Source organism: Brassica rapa, chromosome A07 (assembly GCF_000309985.2).
Source record: "Brassica rapa cultivar Chiifu-401-42 chromosome A07, CAAS_Brap_v3.01, whole genome shotgun sequence".
Classification (NCBI taxonomy): Eukaryota; Viridiplantae; Streptophyta; class Magnoliopsida; order Brassicales; family Brassicaceae; genus Brassica; species Brassica rapa.
In genome coordinates, this window is record NC_024801.2 from 26,812,182 (window position 1) to 26,838,637 (window position 26,456).

Here is a 26,456-nt window from a genome sequence, read left to right on the forward strand (position 1 = left end):
AATTATTAACTTTCACTACTCTATTTATGTACCAAAGAATTAAAAGCAACAACCCATAACTCCTAATGAGCTAACCTTAGATGTTGATGTTCAACCGCTAAATTAATTTCGATATTATTGCAATATGGCATTTAGTTTTGTTACTATATAAAACCGCACACACTTTACTTCAAACATAAATTCGTGAGTATAACCATACTCTAAAAGCATAGAATGTGAAAGAGTTTTATGTTTTGCTTGACATATACATTCGACCCTTGTGCAGAGATAAAAGGAGTGTTTGAAAGCTAGTCTTGAAAACAGAAAAGAAAACTTGGAGATGTCAAAATCAACTTCGGAGGGATAAGCACATGCGGATGGGACCAAAAGCTTAAAGAATTCTCGTATCGTTGAAGTCCCTACACAAGATTCTGGTGTGTTAATAATCCTCTAGAGCACAGCGTGGTAGGTGGTGGACCTACTTCAATTATTTGGACGGCTACGATTATAACGATAAATTTGTCTGATCATGGGCTTTCGTGATCACGATAAGATTCACCGTATCGCCTAATGCACTCCTAAATATGTTTTTGACGTAAACACCCATTTTCCCTAGTCCCGACCGTACGGTACTTAACGAGAGGTTCGAGCGAATGAACAATTTTTTTCATAATAGAACTTAAAAGTTTAATAATTTTTTTTTTGTAAAAAGGCATAGTTTAATAGATTTATAATATAGTTATAGACTTATAGTTTATATTTAAATAAAAATTTCGTTTTTTTTGGTTTCTCTTTTAATGATGGTATGTAATTCATCAAAAAAATGGTCGGTAGTATAAAAGTGGGTTTAATTGATTATTCTTTAATACATTCTTTATTTATTTATTTCCAACAAATACGATAGTTGTAAATTTGTAATTCTCCACGTTTTGTTGATGTGGACTGGCATGTATAAACTACTCGTGAATTGATATGTCATGGCTCATAATATTACGCTTTCGTAGGTCCATTTATCACCGTATCCATTAGTTTTGTTTGAGAAAAGGTTTAGTACGGATTAATTGTTAAAGATATACTACTTTTCTTCTCTTTTTATTCAATTAATTTGCTAGAATTATTATCCGTTTTCATTTGGTCGGCCAATTTTGTCTTCGACATTGTCTCTTTGAACAAAAGGTTTAAATTAAATGCATGGAAAAGGGTCGGTAAAAAGATAACAATCCCACCAAGTCCGAAAGTGCTACAGCTCCACTAAGTGTAGCATATCATTACGTGATTACAACGAGTCACATTTAGAATTCTTATTATATACATTTTATGCAATACAAACTTCAATTCCATTAAGTATAAATTTGATTGAATGTGACAATACAACTAATCTACTTTATGGAAAACCTTATAAATTGTTAGGTGACAGTTAGTTAAAGTTAAAGCCAAAAAAAATTCACCAACTAGTTATTTAAATAGAACTTCTTCCACATGAATAAACATTTTAAGTTATGAATTAATCGATTCCTGAACCTATTTGGCTATTTTATACTTCTATTTGAAGTTCTGATTACACGATTATAGGTTGTTGCATGATGATTCTTCATGCATCAGAATGGGCATATAAGCACCACCATCAATCTCGGTAAAGAAAGAGGAAATCGAACCTCGATCATACCGAACTGGTTATTTATTTTTAGTCAATCTTAACGATTGGCTGATTTCGAGTCGTTGTATCTTTCCTAAATGGATTTGGGCAATAACGTTCCACTCTCCAAATTGTCAGAGCGTACAGAAAAAAACCCGTGTAGATCAAATTTATATCTGGTTATTCTAAATTTTCTTATATGAAGATAGCAACCAGAGAATTGTTTCAAGAAACACTCTTTTAATTTTCATCAACTTACCTAAACGTCTAGAAGTCCGGTTTTACACAATGTGGTTGTGTTTGAATTTTGATACATATATAAAACTTTGGATTTGTTAAGTTCAATTAGTTAACTAATTTGGTTTTACAAATCTCGAACCTTGTCTGTTACTATGGATTTGCACCTTCGAAAACACCCCCCAAAAGATAAAATATCTAGGTTTCTGCACGAGCTGAGCTTGTTATTCACTAAAGGCTAAAGCTAATCAAGATTTGCCTATCAAGATTCTTTCAAATACCACCCATTTGTATATCAACTATAAATCAGTTCCAGCTAAACCTTAGTAACCGTAAACAAGCTTATGTTAGTGTTGATGTATTCAACGACTAATGTAGTGAATGATGCAAAGATCCGTTTTAACAAGTCACCATGATAATGAAACGAAAATAGTAATAATAATAATGAAACGAAAAACGGTAAAAACATTTCATCATTACCAAATTACCTCAAATTATCGTTATAGCTGATGAATCAAAATGATTCCAAATGTAGTGATTCATGAAATAGAAATTGACAAGTGTCATCACTTAGCTACCTTACTCTCCTTTTTCCAAGGGAATTTTCCTGACCTCAAAAAGAATTTGGCAAAGGTATGTCGCTACAACGAGTTAAGGAGAAATTATTTGCGAATGACTTTATTCACATTTTCAGCTCGTTTCAGAAACCTGTTTTCTTTTGCTACTACTTACAGAAAATTTTGAAGAAATAACACATAATTGGACTTATAATCTGACCTTTTGGATACTTAAAAACGAAATCATGGGTGTTTCTTATTTTCATCATACTGAAATCAAAACCTAGAGTTAGTTCTTTAACCAATAAATTATTTATTATAAATCTATTAATCCAGGGGATAGTCTATAGCTGATCGTTAATAATTAGAAGAACAAGGGTAAAAATGTAAGGTCAAGGCTTCAATCCCACAGGGCCTCACTTCGCTGTCCTTTGGAACGAATCTCTCATCTTCTCTTTGTTTTCTCGACTCTCATCATTTTTATCCTAAATAATTGTTGTAGCAAAAGGACATCTTCCTCGTTAATGATCTCCTTCCTGGCTGCAACTATCTTTACCCGACATCGTTCTTTTAACCATTCGGAGAAGACTATATCCATCACGTTGATCAGATTTAGACCAAGATTCGCTTTCACTCGTACCATATTAAAAGGGGCTTTAAACATAGTCTTTTCTAACACAGTATTCACCGTTGATAACAATTGTGGTACATCCACGTGCATGGCGTCATTTCTCTTTCTCTACCCCAACCCGACTTTCGGTTCATACTAAAAATTCACGCTGTATACTATTCCTCGAATAATATGCGTAAGCATATATGGGTCCTTTATGTATTCATCATATGTAATGTGAAGTTTTGTGTGGGTATAGAATTTTAAGTAACGTGTTCTAAATGTCCTATATTTGTCGATGCAAGAGAAAAAGGATCATGTCGTAGGTATTTTATTTATGCTTTTATGGGTGATTTTTACTATATAGGTTGATGCTAGTGTAACTCTTTTGAGATGCTAGATTCCTTTTCATTTTGGTTACAAGCCTACAAATATATTTTCACAACCGTTTAATTTTAAGTTCAACCATCTTCTCTATCTATGTCTTCAAAGTTCAAAACAAGCAACTTTACTTGGCCGATTATAATAAATATATCTTTTTGTTCATTATCACATTGTTTTCTGATAAATCTAGCCATGTTTTCTTCCATATAAACAAAGCGGAGGAAGGAAATGAATTAGAACAGAATCCAAACTCTCTTATTAGCACAAACCTAGCTGTCTGAACATTCTAAAGTAGATTACGGCGAAATAAAGAAAAACACCAATATGACAACATTATGTACCGTAGACTGTACTTTACACTGTTCGAAGAACGTGCGAAAAAGTTTGATGAGAGTGAAAACAGAGGCTATTACTGATATAGTCTTATCCTTCACATGACCTGGTCGGATTTGTTTTCTTCTTTTTTTTCCAGTTACTTCGGTCCAATTATAAACTACTTAAACTTCGCCCGAAGTTAACAAAGTAAATAACTTTTAGTAGTAAATTCACACCAACTTTTTTTCTACCTAATGATATTTTATACTACTATCTATATATCACATCGATGATATTTTTTTTGGGGGGGGGAGGGAGGGGGGGGGGGGGTGGATATCTCAATTTAAGTAATATTTTCAGTTTTGTTTTATTTTTTTCTTTGGTAAAAATGTAAAGATATTTTTAGTTTTTCGATTTACATACAATATTAAGACTTATTCTTGGGTTCACCCCCTAAGGTGAACCTCTAGGTTCACCAACCAATAAGATTATATTATTTCAAATTTGATATTTTTTATAAAAGAAAACAAAATATTGTCAAGTTATATTATGTTTAAAAAAAAATAGTAGTAATTACAAAAAAAATATTTAAAAAAAAAAACTAAACCCTAAATCCTAATCCCTAAACCCGAAACCCTAAACCCTTAGGTAAACTATAAACCCATGGATAAATCATAAACTCTAAATCAAAAACACTAAACTCTAAAACACTCAACGGTTTAAGATTTTAGTGTTTAGTGTTTTTGATTTAGAGTTTATGATTTATCCAAGGGTTTAGGGTTTACCCAAGGGTTTAGGGTTTCGGATTTAAGGTTTAGGGATTAGGATTTAGGGTTTAGTGTTTTGCTGACAACGTTAACAATATTTTTTAAAAAAAATCTTTTCTTTTGTAACAACTATTTGTTTTTACCTTTTTATTTTAAAAACATAATAACTTGAAAATATTTTGTTTCATTTTTTAAAAGATATCGAATTTGAAATAATGAAATCTTATTGGTTGGTGAACCCAAGAATAACTCTAATATTAATTATTTGTTACTTTAACCATTTATACTATATATTATTTTACTATTTGTTATTGTAGTATAGGTAAATAGTAAATTATGTTTTAATTTTGAAAATTACTAGCATATATCAGATAAATAATTATGCGAAATAATCATAAAACCCTATAAATTACTCCCTCCGTTTTTTAATATAAGTCGTTTTAGAATTATACACATAGATTAAGAAAATTATTCATTTTTATATTTTATAAACAAAAATATCATTAATTATTTACTTAACCATAAATCAACAAATAATAAAATAGAAGGTATATTATCATTGGTCATATAATATTAAGTGTTAATAAATTTTACATAGAAAACTGAAAACATCATATAATTTGGAACAAAAAGTTTCTCTAAAACGACTTATATTAAAAAACGGAGGGAGTAGTTTACAGTAAGAAATTATTGTCATTGTGTTAAGTTAAAAATTTAGTTTAAATATTAGTAGTCAAGGTAATCTTTTATAATTATTCTGAAATTACAAAGATGTAAACTATTGATCGGCTTTACTAATTTTTATTGTTTAAGAGCATCATCAGTCCCATTTTATTTTTATTTTAAAATATAATTTAGAATAAAAAACAAATTAATTGGTAATGTTTTTTATTTTATAATAAAACGAAAAATAAGTTTATTTTATAAATAGAGTAATCTATATTTTTTTGTTCATTGCTTTATTTTTTACTCAAAAATAAATACTATTAGAATAAACCTTAACTATTTTATAGAATTACTATAATTTTTTTTAAAAAGTAGAATGAACCATATAACTGTTTAATAAATAGAACAATGTTCATACATTAATCCGCTGGAATCTTGCACATAGATTTTTAGAATCAGAAATCAAATTTCTCCAATAATTAAAAAAGAAATTATATACAATTTAATTGAACTGGGAGGAGACGGAGCCAACACCAATTTAAATCACATTTAACGGCCATCTCCTCTGTATTTCGTCTAACTCAGCTCAGTAAACTCGCCGCCTCGCACAGGACGAAACCAATAAATAAATAAGAGCCTGAGTCAATGACATGAACATGATTATTCAAAGTGGCTGGCTGCTCCCATGGCGAGTCAAACCGAGTCAGTATCCGCTCTCTTTTTTATTACTCTATTTACTCTGTACGTACGTTGCCGACAAAATGATCACCATATTGCTTTCTCGGAGACGCCATTAAGCAACGGCCGAGATTCAATCCATCGATCGCTTCTGATCTCCACGTGGCAGTTCTTCTTGACATCATCGGGACAAGTAAACCCTCTTGACCGGGAAATAAACCGGATCGACTCCTCGAAAACCGATTCTTCGCAAGGGAAAACCAAAGGACCCTGGTTAACGAAACCGAACTCTTCCTCCGCCTGAACCAGAAGATTCCATAGGATGGGATGGTTCAGATACGACGCGCGCACCACAAATCTCCTGCAGCTGCTACCCACGTAGACCGCCACGTGTCCTGACGGTACATCCGACGGTACGCTGCGGCGGAAAGAAGATGTCCGCGCTTGGTCGCGCCACCGTCGGAGCATCTGTCTCAGCCTCACAATGTGACGTATCTTACTGCATTTCCCGAGACCTCCAGCCATTTTTTTCCGGTTAAGTATTTTTTTTCCCGGTTAAGTAAGTGTTTAAAGAGAGAAAATGTCAGAGGGGTTTTGAGAGTTTGCTAGGGACGAAGTTTATATAGTAAAGGAACTAACACAATGCCACTGGTACTCAAAATATTTACGACATTGCCTCTCTATGGTCCTAAGAATTTTTGTAATATTTCATTCCATTACTATTTTCAAAATAGAGTTTTTTTTTGAGAAAAATCAAAATAGAGTTATTGTATAAAATAATCGAATTATACTTTAATATTAAATTAAAGAAATGATTTTTTTTAAAAAAAAATTGATGACTATGCTCGAATTTTGGAATAATTATATTTTTACTTCAATTATTTTTGGTAAAATAGAGTTAATAACTTTTCAAAATAAAACTAGAAATGAAAAGTGGAATAGACGTAGAGATACTCTTATGTTTCCTGTATTATTTTTTATTTATAAATTATATTAGTGTGATGGGTTAAGATTCGAGAAATTAATTTTGCTGATCAGATGATTGGGGAAATTAATTTTAAATAATTTGTTTAGAAGAGAGAATCAAAGACTATAGTATGTTTTCTTCTTCTTCATACAATGGATGGCGCACGAAGCATTCGTAGGTGATAGATTCGACATGTGAAAACTATCCTTTGATTATTCATGGTCTTAATAATTATGCTAATGAATTTAGCGATGATAAAGGATTGAATTCTATTAATTGAATAAATAAGTGTCACTTTAAAGAAAAAGAAATGGTAGGGAAGTAAGAGCATGTGGTAGTGTTGGATAAGACGACCAGTCTTTGGAAAGAGTTCAGACATCGCTTTGGGATTTGATTAGGGACATATTAGAGTCAATCTCTTTCTTTATGTTCATGCATGTTCTGTTTAGGTATAATCAAAGTGTTCAAACGTTAGAAGCAAATAACCTGATGATATTCTATGTTTTGATCTCCTATAAAGGTACTTAGTAGTTAATTTCACACGTAGCTTACTAGTTCATATCTAACATAAGTTGACATGCACATTCAGTTAATTAACTAGTTCTCGCATATTGTTTCTGTACAGTTAATTAACGCATTAACCGAGAAAATCTGAAATAATTAACTAGTTCATGCACATTCAGTTTATATGTATAATTTCTTTAGATGAAAAAAGACTAAAGTGATTTTAACAACAAATTATGTATACTGAAAAATATTGTATACAGATAGTTCGTGCATGCTTGTGGCAAACAAGGGCATCACCATAGCGGTGGTCTGAAGGGTCAAAAACTTTATATATATTATAAACAATAAATAATATACATATATATAAATAAAGTTTTTTAAAATATTATTATAAACACAAACTACAGATATATTATTAAAACTAAAAATAATAATTTCGGCGCACGGAAAGTGGGAGAATTTATGTTAAACAATATAAATAAAACCACCACATGGGTAGCTGGGAAAAGGTATAGGAAAACGTATTTTAAGCAATGTAATTTTTTTTAAAGCAATGTAATTTAAATTCGTATATGTGATTCAATACTATAATCAAAACATAGAAAACTATATAAATGGTTCTCCTACCAGACGCAGTTAAGATTAACTGAAGATGCTTTTTTGTTTAATGAGAAAATTAATTTAGTACTTGGCATACGAAATGGACAATAATGTAATACGGCGTACCACACCAAAACATCACTTATCTTGTAGTTTATATTGTGTTCATGCCCCCATGTGCGCGAATGTCTCATCTACAATTATTTATTTATATTTTCCAAGTAACAAGCAATCAGCCAAAAAACAATTTTCATGTATTGAACTTAATTAATAATCTCTACATTTATCCATATATACATCACACATTTTCATGTGCTCAAATGCTTGGATCATTGTTACTGTCAGTCTAATCTGAAGCAGGTTTTCCTTAAAATTCTAGATGAGGACTAATATATATAAACAGACAGTATATCTTCTATCTGAACTATTGTTAGTTACATATATAGTATTTTTGCAACCATACTTCAAATCTTTACTGCATAGCAATTAAAGTAACCAATTACAGTAAGACTTTTGTGCACCTTAAAGAAATTGTTGAACTCGAAAACATATACAAAATCGCTCATCAATAATCCAATGTCCACACCTCGAGTTCCTATCACTCCTACATATCACATTTTCCGCATGTGGCCTGATAAACCTTGTAATATATGCACTTATCATATAAATTTAGTCAAATATTTATGCATATATGTATATATATAATATTAAAGTAATGAAACTGAAAGAGATGATTGAAGCTAATATAAATAAATATTTTTTTCAAGTATAAATATTACAAAATTCAAGTAAAAAAAGTGGGTCCGAATGCATGTTATGGAAGCAATGATGCATCCCCCCCCCCCCCCCCCCCTTACGTTCTCATCCCACTTGTCCCGGTTTAAGGATCTTCGCATTTAATTTCATATGCCTAAGCAAATCTTCATTAATGCTTCTGCAGGTTTTATTAATATTGATTATTTATCATGAATCGAACACAATTATATAGTATAGTTTGTCTTCATAGATATGTTACAAGAGAGTCGATCGTATCGTATGCTATGAATTGGCATAGGATTGTCTCGTTCTGCCATCCATCCATGCACCAGTGCATTAATATGCACGTACGATATGATCAAATAAAAATACTACTTGAGATCAAACAATAAATTAGCTGATCGCTTAATTTGTTTTTACTATGACACAAAATCCTATCAAATAGTTTATTCGTGTAATGTCGTTTGTTGAAGCTGCAAAAATATCCATATCAATCCTCAATTATCTTCATACCGTGATTAGGAGAAAATTCAATGTACGCGATTCTTTTGTTTTCATTGTTAAAATTTTTGTACATCATTATAATAATCAATGTTGTAAATTTGAAATAGTAGGCATAAAAAACGTTGAAATAATAATTAACCAAATATTCAAAAAAGAAGAACAAAACAAAACTAGTTAATTGATTACTTGGAGACGACTTAATTGAGATGATGTGGAGCAACGTTTATCAAAGGTGTAATTAGCGATGAGCGATGACACGTCAGTGTCAGAAGATGACATGGCGTTTTCTGATAAGAGAAGGACCCACAAGCCAGTAAGAGTAATTAACAGTATAATAATTCTCTTCTCTTTTGTTCCAAAGGTTTGAGGACCTGTTTTTGGTTTTTGGAAAATACGGCGCTCCGTTGTACAATGAAAAATACGGACCCACGGAACAATCGTCTCTTCTCTGTTTTTCTTTCTCTTTTCGGGTTTTAACTTCTTTTCATATAAATTAAATACGTCTAAAGTTTTGTTTATGTTATGCACTAGGCAGTTGGAGGAGAGAAAGATCTCCGACGGAAAGGGTGAAGTTGCATGCGAGGTTTTGGGCGGTTGCGGTGAACGGGGGTGGATGAGATCTCGCCACGGCGATCGATTCTCTCCGATATTTGAGTCCTAAAAGCTCTTGACGGTGAAGAGGTTCGGAACTTTGGAGTTCCGGCGTGGCTGGTGATCCGGCTGATGGATCTCCGGCGAGGATGAGTTGCAGGTGCGATGCGTCGATCTCGCGACACGTGACCCTCGACGCCGAGGATGTTGACACGTGTCCAAGCGTTGAAAAGAGTGATCTGCGAGGCGGCCGCGATTCGAAACCGTGTTGGTTTCTAGGGTTTCTCAAGGTGGGCCGCTGGATTGGGCCCAATTGTGTAACGAGTTTTGCCCTGTAGCTTTGTTGGGCTTTTATTGTATTTTGTTTCTGGGCTGGGCCCGTTTTTATAAATTAAAAAAAAAACTATTGACGGAAAAAAAAAATGCACTAGGCAGTGATTAGCCACCAGCAGAAGGGATGAACCTGATTAAAGTTTGGTTCCACAATATTTTCTGAAAATCAAGTAAATGTAGCTTTGACGTGTAGCTATTTTGAACTGAAATTTGTCATTCTCCACTCAATTTTCTCAAAGAAGGTATTTGTAAGGGGAAAAGTTATGATATGACGCGTAAAACACAAAAACATAAGTTGGGTTAATAGTATGCTATTGTACTTTATTAAAGCCTACTCAGAATCTTAAGTTTAATTCACTTGCATCGTAGATTTAAGTTATATCTATCTTTATGTCCAACTAATCAGATTTAAGTTTTCATTACTAGTATTTTGTATATTAAGTTTAAGTGTGAAGAAGAGTGAAGACATAGAAAGGCACATGTAATGTTTAGGTTAATAAAGGCATAAAGAGAGGTTTATTAGGATTATGCCTTGGATTTATTTAGGCAAACGTCTTTCGGCATCTCTAACACCTTATTAGATTCCGCCACGTCTCCATCTCCCCCCACATTATTTATTGATTAATACAATTTTACATAATTTATATTCAGATCATATGTTTTGGTTCTGATTTTAGATCCAGTAATACAAATTGAAACAACCAATGAACATTCTTCTTTATAATATTACCCATTCTTCTTTATAATATTACCCATTGTAATTTATATTCAGATCATAAGTCTTCTCCATTGTAAGCTAATGCTTGGTTGAATATGAGGTATGTCTCATCATACTCTATCAAACTTATGGTTGTACTCTGTATGTTTTTAGTATTTTAATTTGAAAGCCTTTTACAAAAAAAATAAAAATAAAAAATATTACCCATTTGTATATAGACTGATGAAACGAGTTTGTATAGTTAGCATATTCAAATTTTATAAGTTTTTAATATTTAGTATTGCAGATAGAGATAAACTATAGATATTACATGCGAAAGTGTAATCATGCACAACACCATATACTCAACTCCAGATTTGGTTAAGTTTAAGCTTTTATTCTGGTTGGTAAAACTAAGCATGGTCGGAAGATTATATGTATATTCTAATTGCGATACCAAAACTGGAAATGGTATTGGAGTTTCGGTAGATAATCTGTGGGTACTATGTATTAATAAAATCAAGAAAGTTTGGACAAAAGACATCAAAATTATTTATATAGTTTTTGTGTAACACTAGATTTGGTTACCTTCATGGGTGTTGGAATGAAAACAAAAGAGGCAAAAAGCTATGTAATTTATAATGTAATAAATTACGTTACAAAAAAAGAAAAGCAAAGAACACAGCCTTGCATTGCAATTATACAATGATAATTTAACATATAAAACTGGTTCTGGTAGAAATGATATTTGTTATGGGCCAAAGGAATAAGTAGGCAGTGACGTACGTACGTATGTGATTTTCAAATAAATTAATCTTAATTAGGGACTTTAAACATTGATAATTTTATAGTACGTGTTACAACATTTTTATTTATTTTAGTTTAAAATAAATAACGAAAGTAGTATTTGATTAGTTTACAAAAAAAGTAGTATTTGATTGATTAAAGAAACTGAAAAATATAATAATTAGCATCCAATTTATATTGGGAAATGATTAGCCCATACCTTGAGTCCATAGACCAAGCACGTCAATGTTAAGCAGTCCATAGACCAGCTACACAAAAATGTTTGTCTACAAGAAAGAATAATAAATATGTTTATTTATCAAGAATAATATGGACGCTTTAACAAAATTATTCTTTTACTGTTCGTAAATAATTAGGTCTTTCATTATCTCATTTATTTTAAAGATTGATTGCTTTTTGTTCACCCACAAACGCTGCAGCTAAATTTTATGTGAATATTTTGGTAACTTGGTAATTCAGGTTGAAGTCTGACTAAGCTAGAGGTGGATGACAATGTACATTTTAAATATAAAGGCCGACTCACACTAATCATTTTAAATACGAGTTTATATGTGCTTCCACCTCTAGTTATCCAAGTAATGTTGATAATTAACATATCCCAGAGCCAAGCAGTGTTAGCGATGCAGTGCTGCAGCGGCTTATTTGGTGGGCCTGTTGGAAGATACAAATCTCTATTCTATTCACGCCAAGAGGATCAACGATAATGCCCAAAGACATTCAATTGGCTAGGCGGATTCGTGCTTTTTTTTTTTGATCGACCGATGATATTATAAATAGAAGATAAAGTTTGGGCCCAAAAAGTGGGCTAACCCATACCGGGTAGCAATACAAACGCAGAAGACAAGGGGGCCCTATGGGCCTGTTTAGAAAGATAATCAGCATCGCTGTTCTGTGAACGAAGAATGTGAGAAAATATGATAGATGAAGCCAGAAGAAAGATGTTCAATATCTTTCAAGATACCAAAGATTTCCTTGATCTGTTGCTTGCTGTTGATTGCTCTGATGAGCGTTGAGCAGTCGGAGAGGAAGATGATATCATCGATTCCTTGATTTGCTGCAGTGGTGATACCTAGACGGAGAGCCAGTGGATGAAACGGATCCAACGCCTTCGGATCCTGAACGTGCTTACGTGCTTAGAATTGATGTAAACACTATTATTTTACTAGAATTGTGTTACTGTTTTGGAGGAGTTTTTTTTGCTTTGTTTGTTGTCTACTTATATGAGTTCGTTGAAGCAAGAACGAAGATGATTTGGTTATTGATGTTATGAAAAACCACTACTAACTACTCTTGTCTCTCACCAATATACCGAATTGATTGTGTTTCACCATTGTTCTTGGAAGGCTCTTCGCATTACCGAAAATATATAAACAAGAGAGTGACACAAGTGGAAACGTGCAAGACGGTAAGAACCTAAGAATCTTGAGTTGGATCATATTGCCTACATAGATGCAACTTAGTAAAGTAGTTTTTGTCGTCTCTCTATTTCTGGTCTCTTCAAATTTTTATACACTCTTCACATCGTTCCTTTTATCGACTCTTCCAACTAAAAACGATCGACTACTCTTAAATCATATATAATACATGATGTTGTAAGCTCTTTGAATCAAGAGCAGAGGTGAATTGGTTATTGTTGCTCTATGACAAAAACCATTCTTAACTATTGTTTTCCTATATTGAATTAACTGTGTCATCACTCTTGGATGGTTCGTCATAGGCATGGGCAAAATACCAAGGAACCGAACTGAATTTATAGATAGTCATCAATATTGAAATGATTTAGTATTTAAATTGCGTACAAGTAGTTAAACAAGGAGTGATACATGTGGAGACGTGCAAGACCGTAAGAATCTGATTGGGTTATATCGCTACATACAACGTAATTCATTAAGTAACTTTCTGGACCTTGTCCCTCTATTTCTGGTATCCAATATTTCTACACTTCTCCACGACTTTCTATTTATGGAAGCTTCCATCAATTATCACATCTTTTTCTTCTTTTTCGTAAGTCTTAACTGTCCAAACAAAACCCGGCAATTATGAACTAAGTTTAGCATACTTCTCTTATCCACGACATAGAAATTCCATATGTTCTAATGAAAATAACAGAAATAGAGATTCCTGCCCCTTTAATAATGAAACTTTCACGTAGCCAAAAAGTATCAAACATGAAAACTTTACCAACTCAACAAGACACAAGTATCTGATTCCTTTTTTGTAATTTGTATCCAAACAAGAATCTTGTGACATACAATTCCGCGAAATAAAATTTGATTTACTCAAATCAAAAAGTATGTTGGTTCAGTTTTATAATAACAAAAAAAATCACACATAACGAACTAATTAATGTTTACGATCACTTTTTTCACTGTAACCTTACCCAAATACCTTCACTCGGTATATCTTGGTTCACCACAAAAACCATGTAATAACCGGGCGGTGCAAGATTAGCAGATCTCGGCGTCTTAACCCTAACCTCATAAGTCCACTGTCCTATTCTCAAAGACGTGACATGATCAAGAACCAAGAGTCTCTGGCTCATTGAGAAGGAATGAGTAGTAAACGAAGGAAACGCCATTGTAACTTTAACCGGAGTTTTCACTTCTCCTAATACTCTAAACCTCAGCCTCAAGACTCCACCGTAATTAACCGTCGAGTGTAATGAAGGACTCATAATCCTTGGACGTATATTCCTATACTGAGACTCCAAATACGACGGCGAGAAAGCCTCTAGCCGGAGCTCCGTCGGGAAAAGCACGCCGGTGAAGTTGTAAAACTCGTGTGGGTTGCTTCCTCCGACGAGAACTCTACCGTCACGGAGTAAAGTCGCGGTCGAATGGTACATTCTCGGTATAGTACTTGGGTTCTGAATTTGAAATCTTGAACCGACCGGTTTATCAGGATGATAAAGATCAGGATTCAAAACCGGTTCACGACCAAGCTCCCAACCAGCAGAGCCTGAAGAACCACCGTTAATTAACAGAACTTGTCCGTTAGGTAAAACGATCATGTCTCCCATTATTCTAGGCCTCGGCATCTTCTCAAGCACCCATTTAGGGTTAGCATCGTTGATCTTGATTCTTGCACACGTATCAAGACCTTTCACAAAAGTGTTTTCATTCAAAGCAAGAAGGTACGATCCTTTCGGTGCACCGCCACACACCAGAACCTCCAGCTCGATAACTTCTTCTTCAAGATTCTTGATGGGGAGAAGAACGGCGGAGCCGGTGCTCGGATAGCTTCTAGGCTCGCCTCCAGGGATCTCCGGATAAGTCTTGACCACGGTGTTCTTGGAATAGTCGAGTAAAATGGCTCGGTTATTAGCAAATACGAATAAGTTTCCATCGGTGTTGAGGAACACGTTAGGGTAGAGATTGTTTTCTTGGTCAAGATCGTTGGTTTCCGACAAGAACCGTAAGCTGTACGTGTTTGGAGCGTTTGTCTTGGGGAAAAACTCGAAGTTAAACTCATCTCGACCTCCGACTATGATCTGACGACCATCGGGAAGTACATGGTTCGAAGCGTACCATCTTTTAACATTAAGTGCGTTGTCTATTTCAGACCAATCACAAGACTCGTCATCGCATGGATAAAACAGTCTAGCTTTACGTTCTCCATCTTTGTCTCCTCCTGTCTGAAGGAGAGTTCCGTCGGGAGTGACTCCTCCCGAGGAGCACCAAGTGTTGGACTGGACGGTCAAAGGACGTATACGGTTCAAAGCGACGTCGTATTCGATAGAGTGCGCGGTGCAGTCACGTTTGGAAACGGAGTCGTTTGGACTGTCCCGGCAGGTTCCGTTAGGGAGAGAGATTTTTGAAGGACCGAAGTTGGATCGGTCGTACATTATGACACGGTCGTTGATGAGGAGCTGTGAGTGCATAGCTGAGATTCCGACGTTGTTTAAGAGAAGCTTCCATGTTCCTCCTGCGCCGGATGCCACGTGGAAGGAGAGGGAGAGGAAGAGGATGAGAGCGAAGTAGAGGAGATGGTTGATGTCGGAGAGGATTTGAGGTTTGGCTTGTGAAGCCATTGTTTCTGTTGTTGGTTGTAATATGGAGTTAATGTCACGGCCTCACGGGTTGGCCTTTTTATATGTATTTTTTATGTTTGTGTAGTACATATGTAAAGTTGTAAACTGTCCATGAGATCTACTTTATATGCAAAAATAAAATCGACTATTAATTAATGTCATGACGTATTGACGTTAATAAATCATAGTAATTACTAATTAGTAACTCACGCCATAATTCCAAAATCATTATGCCAAATTTCCTGTTTTTATTTTGAAAACTGAAATTTAAGTAACTTTGCCTCAAAATTTAAGTAATATAAAAACACAGTTTGTCAATTTTTTTTTGTTTTCCAAGTTGAAAATTGAATACTTTTTTTTTGCAACTAAAATTGAATACTTGCAAAAAAAAAAAAATTGTAACTTAATATACTTGCAATTTTTTCCATAATATATAAGCAGTCGTGCCATGTTACATTTTTCCTGTATTTGTAACCTTTTCTATTTGGAAAGTAATCTAATTAACAAAAGTTTTTTTGGTGTAAAAATATAATCTACCAAAAAAAAGTTGACTAAACAAAACATTAACAACCAAATTATAAACGCTCCACTTTTCACAGATAATATTCTATGACAAACTTCCAGTTTGTAAATAATAAAAGTGTTAGAAAATGCTGAAGAAACATTTAAATTAATTTGAAATTATATGATTTGCGTATTAAATAGATCAATGAGATCCAAAAAGGTTTCTTCTCTAATTGATATTTCATGCAACTATGCAACGTTTGTATGACCAAGAAGCCAACTAAAGCTTTCACATCAAAAATACTAGTTCCACAAAGAAGATGATCTCACATCGCAAAAATATTAACTTATATATCTACACAATCATCTCAAGGTATCCAAGTTTCGGCTGGGTCAATACCATATAAACCATATTAAATCATAACTATCAGGACGTGGTACCAACCTGAAATGTACCATTATATAATGCTGATTGTCGTCGAAGGAACATTTTCTATTGTTGGTTATAACACTATACGTGACGGGTTGAATATTTCTGCCTGATGGTTTGGCCATTTGTTCGTGCGATGATGATATATCAACATCGAATAGTCCTATAATCAAAATAAATATAATCAAGCAACTCAATGTTCTTTTTGTCTCAGGGGTAATTTCTTTTAATAATATGGGTTTTCAACTCCACCGTCAGTAGAAAAATATTAAATGATCTAATATTATATTACGAATATGAAAAACAAATGCGTGGAGCATGTTTAAAAGTACTTTTCAAATGTTAACCCGTGTTTATATTGATTTGATACGGGGTTGAAGATTTTTATTCTGTCACGTTGGGACAACTGTCCTTCCTGATAAAATAGTGAAGACAGCAAATAAAAGTTTTGTAATGAGATCGCAAAAAGTATCCAGATTGAATCAACGTTTTCGACGATAAAATTAACTGTTTTTAATTGATTTTATCATTTGAGTACTACTCTAAAACCACGTCGGGAAGCTGGTGATTTATTTAATTTAACTTGGAATTATAACATAAGATTTTTAGAGGGGATAAGTATCAAAGAACTGAACTCAACTCTGGAAGATATGTCGGGCAAGACATGCTTATACAAACTGGTCTAAGCATCTCTTTTTTAATTTACAAACTGTAAAGCTTATAAGAATATCTCCACTTGAGTTGCAGTTTATGTCTCTGTGACGGTGCGTGCGTGTAGATGTAGTTTTACGTGACGGACGGGTTACATGCCACCACAGTTTACCCTTTCACGAGCATTCGGAATAACTGAAAAGACAAAAGGTTCGTTTACTCGTTAGTTTGTTAGTCTGTTTCTAGGTGGGCTATGCATGGTTTTCTACTTTTGAGAGAAAGTTTATGCTCAAGCAATTATTTTAAGAATAATGTTGTCTTTATATCTCATGCTAAGAGTCGTTTCTTAGCCGAAAAGTATAAAAAATAAAATTAAATCATGAGTTAAGAACCCCGGCTAAAAGACCAGGGTTAATCATGCTCTATATAAGTATGATCGTTATTACAAGCCACAACTCATTAGAGACTGCTAATATGTTTTCCTCTTATTTATTCTGGAATGAAAAACAAAATACAATCGGCTGAGTCAAACTCAATAACATAGTTGGGCTTTTGTATCCGTCGAGAAATCCGAGTATGAAGCCCAATAACAAAATGAATTATAGTTTTAATAGTAAACCAACCAATCGAACTCATACCGGACTAACCCAAGTCTATAACCAACCAATCAATCGGAACAAAATATCTCTCTCCTTCTCACAAGATCTCATCGGAGCCACAACACAAGTTGAGTCGAGTGAAAGTATCAAGCAGGGATTCTATGGTTATTTATATCTATCTCATATGTGAATTTCCATGTAATGTTTTGGCTTCTTCTTTCAGTTCCCTTTTGTGGGGTTGAGTTCAGTTCTCTCGTTGGAAACATTACAGTTCAAAAAAAATAAAACATCTCATTTTCTATTTGCATCACAAAATTTGCAATGTTTATATATATCACTACACAAATATTTGTCAAATTTAATCTCAAAACCAATCACTGATGAGTGTGGCCTATCACTTGACTCTGAAAATTAGTCTTGTTCTATACCATGTTCTTTTTAGTAGTGGATTCAACTAGGATTTTGAAGTGTGTAATGAATTTTAAAAACAGCTTCAAAATTTAGTGTTGTCAAACTTGTAATTTAATAAATTATTCAGAAATTTACTGTTACTAAAAAAATTTAGGTTATAGATTTTATATTGCTTGTTTGAGTAGAGTTTTTAGTTATAAAAATAGAAATTCAAATCTCATGGCTTAAATAAGATTTTAGAGTGTTTTAATAAAAACTAGGATAAGACCCGTGCCTTGCGCGGGATTAAGTTATTATTTTTATTATATTTTGGAGAATGAAACAATAGTTTAGCTTCATTTGGATTACGGGTGTTCAATCCGGATATCGGGTTGGTTTCGGTTCGGTTCGGTTTTTTTCGCTATTTGGTTAGTAAAATATAACTACTATTCTAAATCCATATTTACTTTGACTTTAGTCTTTCACATACTTTTGAAAGATTTCAACTCGATGACTAAATTGATCGGCCAATCTTGTTGCTTTAAATCATTAGTGTTTATATATATATATATATATATATATATTATTTAGTTTGAATATTTATTAAATAAAAATTCATATGCGTTATATTTTATGATCATTTGTAACTTATTATAACAAAAAAATAATATTTTGATCACAAAATTTTCAGAGTGGGAATATTCAAATTTCTAATAATATATAGACGTTTTGAAAAATTCAAATATAACATATAAGAAAAAATATAAATGTTTTTATTATATATTTAATGTGATTTTTAATATCTTTCAATAATATAAAATTTTAAAAAAAGAACTAACATACCAAAATTGTTATCAAATATTTATTATTCATAATAATTAATTTTCATATATACGTTAATCATATTAGGTAATTTCGTAGCTTCTAATTAAGGAAAGTGCAAAAAAAAATTTGGTAGATTATTTATCAATTCGATAGTTAGTTTAATAAAAAATATAATGTAAGTCAAGATGGACCAACCTATTTTTCTAAGAATAGTATATTTTATATAGTCATTTATTAAATGAGAATTTATAATCATACAGTTCTATGATCATTCATATCATTTTATAACTGAATATTTAAATCATCGATAACAAAATTTTCAATGTGAAATCTTTAATAAGTTTATAATTTATAAATGTTTTTGAAAATTCATTGAAAGTTTTAATATTAAAATATTTATGTAATCTTATGGTATATAGTATAATCTATATATATATATAAATATATATGTTTTATTATTAAATGATATTTTTTACTCATATGGTTTTAAAATAATGTGTATCTTCTTATAATATTAAATAAAAGTTCATATTAATACAATTTTATGATCATTTGTAACTTATTATGACAAAAATAATAATCTATTGATCACAAAATTTTCAGAGTGGGGATCTTCAAGTTTCTAATAATTTATAGACGTTTTGAAAAATTCAAAATATAACATATAAGAAAAATTAAAAATGTTTTTATTATATATTTAATGTGATTTTTAAATATATTTTAATAATATAAAATTAGAAAAAGAACTAAGATACAAAAATTGTTATCAAATATTTATTATTCATTATAATTAATTTTCACATATACGTTAATCATATTAGGTAATTTCGTAGCTTTTATTTAAGGAAAGTGCAAAACATTTTTTGGTACGTTATTTATCAATTCGATAGTTAGTTTAATAAAAAAATGTAATATAAGTTAAGATGGACCAACCTATTTTTCTAGAAATAGTATATTTTGTATAGTTATTTATTAAATAAGAATTTATAATCATACGGTTCTATGATCGTTCATATCGTTTTATAACAAAATATTTAAATCATCGATAACAAAATTTTCAATCTGAAATCTTTAATAAGTTTATAATTTATAAATGTTCTTGAAAATTCATTGAAAGTTTTAATATTAAAATATTTATGTAATCTTATGGTATATAGTGTTTAATATATATATATATATATATATTTATTTTATTATTAAATGATATTTTTTACTCATATGGTTTTAAAATCATGTGTATCTTCTTATAATAAAAATGTTAAACCATTGATCATTAATTTTTAACATAATAATTTTAATAGTTTTAGTCATTTATTGTCGTTTTTAAAATTCAAAATATAACATATACGAAAAAATCTAAATTTTATTTTTATAGCTAATTTGATTGTTTAATTTATTTTAATAATATAAAATTAAACAAAAAATGATGGAGGAGATATACATTGTTATCAAATCTTTATTATTAAACTCATTAATTGTCATATATATATTAGTCATTTATGGTAATTTCGTAGGTTTTATTTAAGGAAAGAAAATATCATATCATATCATTATATCATATAGTTTGACCAATTTATGTATCTAACAACATATAAAAATCGAATGTGGACCTACTTATTCTTCAATTGAATGTAATTGACTACCTAATTGAGTGCCACCTATGCATTGGGACCTTTTTTAATTAATACAAAATTGAGATTACATCTTTTCAAATGTTCCTCAATTAATATATAAGGGATCATATCAAATTCTCAAATTTACCTAAAATCATCTAAAAATCAAGTATTTATAAAATCTGCTACATGTAATCTTCCCCTTTGCTACACTAGATAGTAGATACTGTTTTCACCGGATGAATAACTGTTTTCAATAATTTTTCTTTCCATTTCACTTGATGGGGTAAAAGACGAGTAGTCTGTGGGTTCAAGAGAGTATACCAACACAAGCAGAGTCAAATAATTGTCATGACTTGTTTTAAAGATAGCAGTGAAGATAGTTATGACACATTTAATAAGGGGATGAGTCATGTCCACACATCAAAATATCCATTAAACTCTCACACGACTTATGCATTCCTTATGCATTTATTCTCCTTACCTTTTTTGTTTACAGTGTACACCAATCCTTTCTCCATGACTACCATATATGTATTCAATAACATCTTATCTTCAGTAAACAAAGTCACTCAAAATTCATTTTCGCCAAGATCTCATAGAAAATAAATGTTCACCCTATAGCTATTGCTTGAGGCGGAGTTCTCCATTCATAACATACTACCCCACCAGAAATCAATAATTAAACAAAAGAAAACTAAGTAACGAGCCAAAAAGGCAAACAGTGTAAAATCCGACATGGCTATGGGTTTCAGACAATAGGTTCTGCTGCTCAAAAAGCTTTTCATAGTCTTAAACTTCACTGTTCCCCATACAGAAAAATCCATGACTTTTTTTCAACGGCTACTTTCATCTCCCTAGGGAAACTAACACGTGGCATTCACCCACTTGTCACAACTTATTTGGCGGGAAGCTAAACAGAAAGAGGACAGTGTCGAGGACCCCACATTTCTCTCCCAACCCACTGACCAAATCACGAAAGTGTGTCTAACCACAAAGCTCAGTATATATAAGATTACGCAATGCTTAGCGCCGTAGGGTCAGTTCAACGTTAACACACTATTTATTGGACCCGCTTCACATTAACTAATGTTATATTCTCTAATTTATTTTTTTAGGATATGGTTTTTATACGAGAATCCCGGAAATAATACATGTTTAAAGTTAAGGAATGAGATGAAACACTGCACTTGATTGATTTCACTCACATTCCTTGATTAGACAACTTGAATATTTTCTGATTGTCGTAGCCGTGACAAGATACAATGCAATGAAAGTCAAACAGAATTATCCACAAAGGAAAAATTTATTACGAAATGAAAAAAATTGAAACATTTTCAAGAGGCTGCTTCGGCGGCTGGTGAAGTAGGGTCTGCTGACAAGGAAATCGCTGGACCGACTCTGCACCCTTCGAGCATGAACACAACATCAACCATAGAAGGTCGATCAACAACGTCTCCACCAGTACACAACAACCCAACTTTAATCCCTAGCAAGAACTCTTCCCACTCCGAACTCTCCGGGTCAAGCTCCAACAAACCCGGTTCAAGCAACTCAACGATCTGTCCTTTTTGCAACTGCCTCTTCACCCATTTCACTATATCTTCATCCTCAGTAAACATCACTGCCTTTTTACCCGTCAAGATCTCTAACAGCACTATCCCGAAGCTATAGACATCACTCTCTTTACTCGTTTGGCCCGTTAACCCCGCTTCGGGTGCAATGTAGCCTAATGACCCGACCGGGGTCGACGAAGTGGACGGTTCTTCAGCTGGAGTCAACGCCGTCAGCCTATCTAACCCGAACTCGGATAAATGCGCTTCGAAATCCGCGTCGAAAAGTACGTTCTGCGGTTTCAAGTCCCCGTGGACGATGGACAACGAATGCAAGAAAGATAGTCCTCTAGCGATCCCCAACGCGATGAGATGACGCATCGGCCAGTTCAGGACGTGGCCGTCTTGGTGAGACGCTTCTTGCAAAAGCGTCGAGAGGTTTCCGTTGGGCATGTAGTCGTAAACGAGAAGTCTAAGATCAGGCGGTCCGCAGTAGTATCCTCTCAAGACAGTTATGTTCTTGTGCTTCACTCTACCCAACGCCTCGGCTTGGTTACGGAACGTTGCGTCGGTTATCGACGCACCGTCCATGAGCCTACGTACCGATAGAACCATACCGTCTTTAAACGTCGCCTTGAAAACAAGACCGTATCTTCCTCGGCTCAGTACGTTCTCTTCGTCGAATTGTCTCGTGGCTTCTAACGTTTCAGCTAGCGTGATCTTGTTGTTGAACATCACGAGCTTAGGGCCGCCGTTGTTGTCCTCTCCCCTCGTGCCGCCGGAGCTCGTACCGGAGGTGCGTGATGGTGTTCCTTTCTTGTCCCAGCCCAAACCTAATCTTATTTTCTTGCGCCATCTCCATAGACTAAAGACATAGCCGCAGCAGCATAGTAACAACAACAAAGCTCCAGCTGCTGCTAGTGTTACGAGTAGAATCAGCTTTCTTCTTCTCCTTCTCCTAACGTTTTCACATTCTAAACCGAGCGGTTTACCGCAGAGCCTCGGGTTATTGGAGAAGACCGATGTGTTGTTGAAACGTGCAGCTAGAGCTTGTGGGATCTCCCCTTCTAGTCTGTTTCTTGACACGTTCAAGTACTTAAGAGAATGAAGCCGGGAGAGACTTGCTGGTATAGTGGAATTAAACCGGTTTGATGAAAGATCCAACCCGGTTAAGTTCCTCAACCTTGATAAAGATTCCGGTATAGGTCCCGATAGAGAGTTCGAATTAAGCAGGAGAGTCTCCAGAGACGAGTCCTTAGATATCTGAACCGGAATATCCCCGGTTAACTTGTTGTGACTCAAGTCAAGCTTCTTCAAATGAGATAGCTTCGAAAGACGAACCGGAATGTGACCTTCTAACCGGTTAGAACCGAGCTCAAGAACCTCAAGACTTGAGCAATTCCCAATCTCCACCGGGACAGAACCGGAGATCCGGTTACGAGACAGTGAAAGAACTTCCAACGACTTGAGAAACCCATAGTTCGAAGGGATACGTCCGGAGAATAAATTGGAGCTAAGATTCAAGAACCGGAGACTAACCAAACTGCTGAAACCTTCCGGTACGAGACCGTTTAAACCGTTGTGTCCCAAAGCAACCACTTGAAGATCAGGCAAGCCAAAGAGCTCAACTGGTAACTCCCCGGAGATTCTCTGCTTACTTAAATCCAAAACCCGAAGCTTCATTAAACCCGCGATACTAACCGGAATCCGACCCGTTAACCCGCATCCACTAAGGTTTAAAACACTCAAGCTCTTTAAATCGCCTACATTGCTCGGAATCTCGCCGGAAAATCTGTTGAAGCTGAGATTGAGAACGCTGAGATTCGCTAGCTTCGTTATCTCCGACGGTATATCTCCCGTGAGACGATTCTCGTTTAGACTCAACGCTTCGAGTCCGTTTAACCTCAGAAGATCCGTTGGGATCCGACCCGAGAACCCGTTTCTTCCTAAAGATAACGCCGTTAGAGACTGTAACCGGCTCAAAAAACCCGGGACTTGACCCGAGAGCTTGTTTCCTTCGAAGTCAACGACCCGCAACGACCTGCATTCTCCGATTGTCGTCGGAATCTCTCCGACGAAGGAGTTGTTCGCTGCTCTGAGCTCCTGAAGCGCCGTGAAGCTCCCGATTTTCGCCGGAAACTCGCCGGTTAAACCGTTTCCGGATATATCCAAAACAATTAATGAGGTCAAACCGGTCAACAACCACGTGGGAAACTCGTGACCAATGTTGTTCTCGTGAAGGTCGAGAATCTCGAGATTAGGATTCACGCAGGCTGCATTTGACGGCGTAGCTAACCCCGTGAAGTTATTAACGCCTAACTGAATGATTCGCATGGAAGAGGAGTTGTAACGAGAATAACCGCATAGGAGACTCGCTGGAACCGTACCGGTGAGGGAGTTTTGGGAGAGTGAGATCACTTGGAGAGTCGGAATATTCCCGAGAGTCGTTGGCACTAGGCCGGTGAGGGAGTTAACGGCGGCGGTGAAGTGTTTCAGCGAGGAACAGTTAGATAACGCTGACGGTATCGTTCCTTGTAAGTGGTTAGACTCTAGCGATAGGTACTCTAGGCTCTGTAGGTGGCCGAGAGAAGCCGGGATCTCACCGGAGAACCGGTTGTAGGAGAGGTTGATGAGCTTGAGGGAAGATTCCGGCGAGAAACTCGCCGGAATGGGACCGGATAAGGCGTTTGAAGACAAGTCGACGTGACGGAGGCTCTTGGAGAGAGTGACGTTGGCTATGCTCCCGGTGAGGGAGTTGTGAGCAGCGTTGAGGACTTGTAGGTTCCTGAGAGACAATATCTCCGGCGGAAACTCGCCGGAGAACGAGTTGTAGTGAAGGTAAACCGCCTTGAGGAAGACGCAGCGAGAGAGAGAAGACGGAACGGGGCCGTTTATGTCGTTGGTGTGGAGGTTGAGCTTGCGGAGCTGAGTCAACTCGCCGAGTCGAGGGCTGAGGCGGCCGGCGAGGCGGAGGCGGGGGAGGAGAAGCTCGCGGACGCGGCCGGAGAAGCAGAGGACGCCGTGCCAGTCGCATGGGGCGGAGGGAGAGGACTCGTTCCAGGTTTCGAGAGCGCCTAGAGGGTCGCGGAGAGAGAGTTTGAGGGAGGTGAGAGCTTGCGTCTCAGGTGAAACGGCGGAGGTGTGGAGGAAGACGGCGGCGAAGAATGTGAAGTGGAGGAAGAAAATGACCGTTGCGGCCATGAGACAGGGAGTGGAGAGGTTTGTTTTTTGCAGAGAGAGAGATAGTTTCTTTGGTCTAAAATATAAGAGAGGAGCGTATGGAGGGAGAGTGCAACGACATCGTTTTGTGTGTGAGTTTTCGTTGTTTCCCCAAGAGAGAAAAATGTTTTCTTATTTATGTCCTCAGTGGATTGATTATGAGCAAGGGAATAATATCTTACATGCATGTAGTTTGTGGGTGGATGTGATTATGTGAATACATGTGCTTGTATGACAGTATTTGCATAGTAAGTTTCTTACTATATTGGATTAGACGGTATGTTTGTAGCTAGCTACCAATGTTGTGACAAATGTTACGACCAACTCTGCATCTCTCGTGGCCGGTACACTCAGAGATGATCAGAAAGTACCAAAGTGTATGTAATTATCACACTTCTGGTACTTCGTAAATTCTGAATACTTCAGTTTTGATTTTTAGTTTTTAAATGTTTCTTGTTTTCTAACGATCAGAAGTCATTAAACACACTCAGACTGTAGGAAATTTAAGATAATGTCGACATATATAAATAGCGTAAAAGAACAATGTAGAGTATTACAAAGATATATACCACTAACTTCACAAAAAAATTATAAAACGAATGATCTTTTAATCGTAGAATCATAATTTCTGCCGGAATAGATGGACCACCAGAAGAAGACATAAAGCCGAAAGAGACTAGTTTAATCAAGTACTAGACTCTGTTGAGTGTGTTCTTGTTTTCTTAATAGCCAAATAATCTAATTTTACAAACAAGTGTTATGCTCTAGCACAAATCCGTTGTAGTCTAGCTGGTCAGGATACTCGGCTCTCACCCGAGAGACCCGGGTTCGAGTCCCGGCAACGGAGATATTTTTGTATTTTTTTGGTGTTGCCTGTTTCTAGCTGACGTCTAGTATCATTACATCACTACATGACTTCTCAGTTCTCATACGGTTTTCACTCCTGTCAGCTTTGCACCACAACTAGTCCCAACTACACATATAAATGGGCTCTTGGGCTTGAGAATTAGTTTTTAAAGAGAATACAAAAGCCCACATAAATATCTCGTTT

The 26,456-nt window shown here is 34.9% G+C and overlaps 3 protein-coding genes and 1 non-coding gene across 4 annotated transcripts; 1 reads left to right on the forward strand and 3 right to left on the reverse strand.

Moving 5' to 3' along the window:
- Positions 1-5,528: 5,528 nt before the first annotated feature.
- Positions 5,529-8,722, reverse strand: LOC103832008 (auxin-responsive protein SAUR50). The gene has a single exon (XM_009107963.3). The coding sequence runs from the start codon at positions 6,352-6,354 to the stop codon at positions 5,917-5,919; it is 438 nt and encodes a 145-aa protein (XP_009106211.1). The 5' UTR covers positions 6,355-8,722; the 3' UTR covers positions 5,529-5,916.
- A 5,029-nt stretch (positions 8,723-13,751) lies between these two features.
- Positions 13,752-18,466, reverse strand: LOC103832009 (aldehyde oxidase GLOX). The gene has a single exon (XM_009107965.3). The coding sequence runs from the start codon at positions 15,619-15,621 to the stop codon at positions 13,957-13,959; it is 1,665 nt and encodes a 554-aa protein (XP_009106213.1). The 5' UTR covers positions 15,622-18,466; the 3' UTR covers positions 13,752-13,956.
- A 3,342-nt stretch (positions 18,467-21,808) lies between these two features.
- On the reverse strand, positions 21,809-26,253 carry LOC103832010 (probable LRR receptor-like serine/threonine-protein kinase At4g36180). The gene has a single exon (XM_009107966.3). The coding sequence runs from the start codon at positions 25,385-25,387 to the stop codon at positions 21,971-21,973; it is 3,417 nt and encodes a 1,138-aa protein (XP_009106214.1). The 5' UTR covers positions 25,388-26,253; the 3' UTR covers positions 21,809-21,970.
- Positions 26,180-26,252, forward strand: TRNAE-CUC. The gene has a single exon. It is a non-coding gene; the product is annotated as a tRNA-Glu (tRNA).
- Positions 26,254-26,456: the final 203 nt, after the last annotated feature.

What these genes read in the sequence shown, in the direction of transcription:
- LOC103832008 (XM_009107963.3), bottom strand. Translation starts at nt 6,354, where the DNA reads ATGGCTGGAGGTCTCGGGAAATGCAGTAAGATACGTCACATTGTGAGG.
- LOC103832009 (XM_009107965.3), bottom strand. Translation starts at nt 15,621, where the DNA reads ATGGCTTCACAAGCCAAACCTCAAATCCTCTCCGACATCAACCATCTC.
- LOC103832010 (XM_009107966.3), bottom strand. Translation starts at nt 25,387, where the DNA reads ATGGCCGCAACGGTCATTTTCTTCCTCCACTTCACATTCTTCGCCGCC.